Source organism: Psammomys obesus, unplaced genomic scaffold, assembly GCF_907164565.1.
Source record: "Psammomys obesus unplaced genomic scaffold, mPsaObe1.curated_primary_1811, whole genome shotgun sequence".
Lineage (NCBI taxonomy): Eukaryota > Metazoa > Chordata > Mammalia > Rodentia > Muridae > Psammomys > Psammomys obesus.
Window position 1 is genome coordinate 1,419,799 of NW_026594240.1, and position 5,280 is coordinate 1,425,078.

Genomic DNA, 5,280 nt, shown 5'->3' on the forward strand with positions numbered 1-5,280 from the left:
GAAAGAGATCAGGAAAGACCCCCCCCCCCCCATACTCATTCACACACAGGCACACGCACATTAGTATGCACGCACAGTGGGGAGAGTGCAATGCATTTATTAACAATTAGCCACACTCCTTGGGTCATGCAGGGCTGACACACTGATCCCCGGATGGAGAAGTGGTGTACTTCACACCACTGTCTGTGAGATGTCCAAGGAGTGAAGGGCTCCTGTCCCGCCCTCTGCGGGCTGCGCTGGTTCCGAATGTGTGGCCTGGCCTGGTGGATAGACAGCCAGCTCTAATGGAACCGACGGAAACTCTGTGGTCCGCGTTTCAAGATGGAGCCATAAGCGTGGCGGAACTGTCGGTTCATGGCTGCGTAGAGCACAGGGTTGATGCAGCTGTTGAGCCAGGTGAGGTTGGCAGCCACCATGTGCACCACCCGCGGGGCACGGCCGCTGGCGTCCAGGATGTTGAGCAGCAGAAAGGGGATGTAGCTGAGGGCGAAGCAGAGGAACACGGCGAAGCACATGAGTGTTACCTTCCCGAAATCCGACGAGGCTTCCGGGGCTCTGCGCGCTCCTGCAGCTTCCCCGGGCCTGCGACGGGCTTCCGGAAGGCCTCTCTCCGCCGTCTGCTGAGCTGCCTTTCCGGTGCCCTGTTCCCCAGCTTCTGAGTCACCTTCCAGGGTCTGCGTGGTTGCAGCACTGACTGGGTCAGATGAAGTCCCCTCGCTGGGCCCTCTTGAGGCAAGCCCGCTGTCCAACCGTGTCCCAGCCACCTGGGGGGAGCAGATGCTGGCCTGTTGCAGCCGGTACTGGTCCAGAGCTCGAGCTGCACGCTTCACTTGGCGGTGTATGAGGCAGTAGAAGACTCCCACGCTGCTGAGCCCCAGCACAAAGTAGATGCCCATGAGGACTGTAGTGTAAGGCCGGCCTCGCACGCGGTCAAAGCTGCAGGTGCAGACCGCAGGCACCAAGACAAAAACGTGCCAGAGGGGGGCAAAGCTGGCTGACCCCACAACCCAGCTGCCCACCAGTGCCAACACGATCCCCTTGGCACTGAAAACCTGCGGAAAGAGCTTCGGGTGGGCAATGAGGAGGTAGCGTCCCAGAGCAATGAGGCAGAGGGTGAGAATGGAGACGGAATTTGAAGTGAAGAGGAGGAGACCGAAGGCCCTGCAGAAGAGCGGGCCTGTGCGCCAATGCAGATGGAGGTATGTGTCCACGGAGAAAGGCTGCAGGAGCGTGCAGTAGAGCAGATCAGCCACGGTCAGGTTGGCGATGAGCAGGTTGAACCGGGTTCGGAGCTTGGGACGGATGGCCAAGGCCAGCAGGGTAAGCACATTGCCCACGGTGCCCGTCACAGCTACGACCACGCCCCAGATAACTGCAAAGTAGCGATAGGCCAACACGGACTCGTGGTAGCAGGAGAAGCTGGCGCCTGAGCTGTTCTGCATGATGGAGACTGAAGGGAGAGAAGAGGGAGAGAGGTGGTGGGAAAACTCACTTCTCCACTCGCCTCCTTCGAACAGCTCTGTCCTCTCACGCCTGCTCTGCTCTTAGAACTCACTTTACGTCGTGGTTCTGGAAAGCCACTCTCACGCTACTTCATCTCAGAGTTCCTGGTTTTCTCCCCAGGCTCTCTCTGCTCTTTCCTTCTACATTCCCGGACTTCTAAATTCTTATCAAATGTCTCTGCTGGAAATGTGTTAATTTTGTTTCTCCAAACCTCAGGCCCCTTCAATATTCAAGGAGTGCTCCCCATAAACCTGGCAGCTTCCATTCTAATTACTTCCCAGTTCCTGACTAGCCTAGAGTTCTTGTCTTCTGCTCCGTCTGCATACAATAGAGCCTTGCTCTATCTTTGTTTCATTCTGTAATAGTGTTTTGTCCTATAGCTCAGGCTGGCCTCAACTCTTAGTGATTCCCAGGGCTCAGACATGTACCACTATTCTCCTGACCTCAGGTTTTCTGATTGTAACTACCTGCGAGACAAGAGGACTGAGAAAGTAAGACTGTAACACACACACACACACACACACACACGGTGCTCACCTGAGGTTTCCAGTTTTCACACTTGTCTTCAGTAAACACTGTCCAGCTCACATAAAGAACAGGCCTTTGTTGGGCAGCCTAGTTCCATCTGGACATATAATGCCTCCTACCATGCTAGACTGAAAGAATAAGAAACTCCCTACTTACCCAACACTCGCCACTTCCTCCCCCACCTCAGCTAATTTTACCTTGGCTGCTAAGGTCCAAGCTTCCCTGTTGAAATCCCCTGCGACTTACTCCAGAGCTGTCTCACTCTTTCTCTTTTCCTTCCTGAAACCCAAGTGCTATATCCTTCCTCTCTGTCAGGCAGAAAGGAAGGTCATTTTTGAGAACTGTTGAGCAGGGAGACAATGTCAGCTCCTCTGGATTGCTTCTGTTTTTTTTTTTTTTTTTCTTTTTTCTTTTTTCTTTTCAGACAGGGTTTTGACTCATTATCCCAGACTGCTCTGGAACTCAGGGAAATCCCCTGCCTCAGCCATTGAGCACTGTGGGTACAGGCATGAACTGCCACATCTGACTTCTCAATCATATCCACTTCAAGAGGTCAGAAGCCAAGACCAGGTTCTAGGAGTGATATTAAGACCCGAGAGAGCTTGTTTTGCAACAGTACTTCCTTTGTTCTCTTCAGAGACTGGAGATCCTTTACATCCGAGAAGTAAACACGTAAGCACATCTGAGAAGTGGAGTCAGATAAAATGAGATGGGGTTGGGACCGGCAAGATGGCTCAGTCTGTGAAGGCCTGAGTTGTTTTCCAGGACCCACATGATAGAAACAGAGAATCAACTCCTGTAAATTGTTCTCCAATTTCCACCAGTTCTGTGGGCTGTGTGCACCTATAAACACACCTATAAACCCAACTTGACACATCTGAGGCAGGGCCTCATGATAAACCCTGGGCTGCCCTGGGGTTTGCTGTGTAGACCAGGCTGCCCCTAAACTCACAAAGATCCACCTGCCTTTGCCTCCTCAGCGCTGGGGTTAAAGGTGGGAATGGGCTGCTGGTATCACCGTTACTCAGGAGGATCACAGAGTGAGTTAGAGGTCAGCCTTGGTAGTTCTAGTGAATGAAAATTTATCTCCAAATAAAAGGTAAATTTGGCTGATGTAAGTCAGTGGTAGAGTGCTTGCCCAGCATTCACAAGGCCCTGGGTTCAATTCCCAGAACTGTGTAAACCAAGCATGCTGGTACCTGTAATCCCAGCTCAGGAGGTGGAAAGATCAGAAGTTCAAAGGCATCCTCATCTACAAACTAATTTTGAGGCTAGCTTAGGCTACAGAAGACTCTGTCTTAAAATAAGTAAAGTAAATTAGATGAAGTCGCCCACGCCTTTAATCCTAATACTTTGGAGGCAGAGGCAGGTGGATCTCTGAGTTTGAGGATAGCCTGCTAGGTAGTGAGTTCCAAGACAGCCAGGGTTATATAGAGAAACCCTGTCTCACAAAGCCAGACCAAAACAAAACCACATATGCTTAACTGATGACTTAGTGTTGACTCCTGCTTACAGTCCCAGCTCTTAGGAGTGAGAAGCATTTTGAGGCCAGACTAGGCACAAAATGAGACTCTGTTTCAAAAACAAATGAATGATGGCTCCTTGTTTTGTGGTTGGTTGCTGGTGATGGTAATCAAGAGGTGGGGACTAGGGTATGGCTCAGTGGTGCATAGCTAGAGTTCAGTCCCCAGCACCAAAAAGATAAGGAACATGGGAGAAGAAACAAGATGAGGGAGAGGAGTGAATGATATAGTCCATTTTGAAACATCACGTTTGGAGCATATCTGTTTCCCAGCCTCTCCAACTCATTTGTTCTAGTCCCTGTGCCATACTCCCCACATCAGGCCTGGCCATTGTTCTCCACCTATTTAATTTTTTCATATTTAGTTGTTTAATCTGAATGTGTATGTCAGGAGTGGGGAATGTACACACCACAGTGCAGATGGACCTAAGGAAGCTTTGTCCTAAGGACTAAGGAAGGACTTGGTAGCAGGCACCTTCTCAATTCCCCCATTCCTCCCTCCCTTCCTCTAAAGCACCACCTTTGTCCCCATCCTTCAGAACCCCTCATCTCTGTCTTTAATATAATTTATTTATGTATGTATATGGTGTTTCGTCTGCATATGTCTGTGCATGCCTGGTGCCCATCGAGGCCAGAAGAGGGCTTCAAGTATCATGAGACTGGACTTACTCACCTTGTGGGTGCTGGGGATTGAACACAGGGCCTCTGGAAGAGCAGCCAGTGCTCTTAACCATTAAGCCATCTCATTAGCCCTAGTCTCTGCCTATTTTGAGCTGCAGAATTAAAAAAAAAAAAAAAGAAAAAGAAAAGAAAAACAAAAACCCAAGTACTGGGGCCCCACTTCATTGATAAACCAAGGGGCTCCTTTTCCCCTCTCCTTCCTCTTTCAATCAACATCCTACCTTCCTCCTTTTGTCTTCTGCAAAACTGGGAAGTGGGAAGAGAAGTGAGAAAGAGGACCAGTCAGGCAGACTCTGGGTTTGAGTCTGGGTTTTTGGCTTTCTTGCCCACTGCCCGGTAGAGCTAGATGGCAGGAGGGGTTGGGATGGGGGCTGTGCCACTCAGTTCTTGAGACTGCATGGCTGGGCTGAATTCTGGTCGAGGGGCGCCCTCCAGAGCGCCAAGCGCCTCAAGTCACAGGCCATTTGGGGGCCGATGCGACAGAGTATTGTAGCAGATCTGCAGATGGCACGGCCCCGGTGGTCTTGGATAGAGGAGGTCTCAAAGGATCATTGAAAAGACTCAAGTCTGCTTGCTGGTTTTGCAGACTAGGAAATGTGCTAGGTTCACACAGCACAATGACTGATCCAGGGTCAGTATATGAGGCTCATCCCTTCCTTTGGCCGTCCTGTTGGTGCGGGTTCCCAACAGGGACAAAAAAGCCCGGGTACTTTCCTTGTCTGGGTTTAGATCCCTCTCCCTAGAATTGCGTGAAACACATTAACGGAACTGGAGACTCCTTTTCTGCGTCCTTAGCGCCGCCTAGCGGATTGACATAGAATTGTCGACAGCCTCAGCTGTAGTCAAGACACCACCAACTAGAAATGATTCCCTCTGGCCAAGTAGACCCGTTCCTAGGCAGGAACTGGGAGTTTCTGCTGGCTTTACACAGCTTTTTCCTAATCACGTTTTCCCGTACCCCTCAATGGACTTCCTCACCATAAGACACATCTTCTGAGCGAATCACACCCCAAACAACGAGCAAAAACAGTCTGAGTTCTGGGTAC

General features: G+C 50.7%; 1 protein-coding gene across 1 annotated transcript; it reads right to left on the reverse strand.

Moving 5' to 3' along the window:
* Positions 1-75: 75 nt before the first annotated feature.
* On the reverse strand, positions 76-2,109 carry Gpr84 (G protein-coupled receptor 84). The gene is made up of 2 exons (XM_055618308.1): positions 2,041-2,109; positions 76-1,450 (listed from the first exon to the last, which is right to left on the reverse strand). Exon 2 carries the CDS (start codon positions 1,440-1,442, stop codon positions 282-284), a length of 1,161 nt encoding a protein of 386 aa, XP_055474283.1. The 5' UTR covers positions 1,443-1,450; positions 2,041-2,109; the 3' UTR covers positions 76-281.
* Positions 2,110-5,280: the final 3,171 nt, after the last annotated feature.

What these genes read in the sequence shown, in the direction of transcription:
- Gpr84 (XM_055618308.1), bottom strand. Translation starts at nt 1,442, where the DNA reads ATGCAGAACAGCTCAGGCGCCAGCTTCTCCTGCTACCACGAGTCCGTG.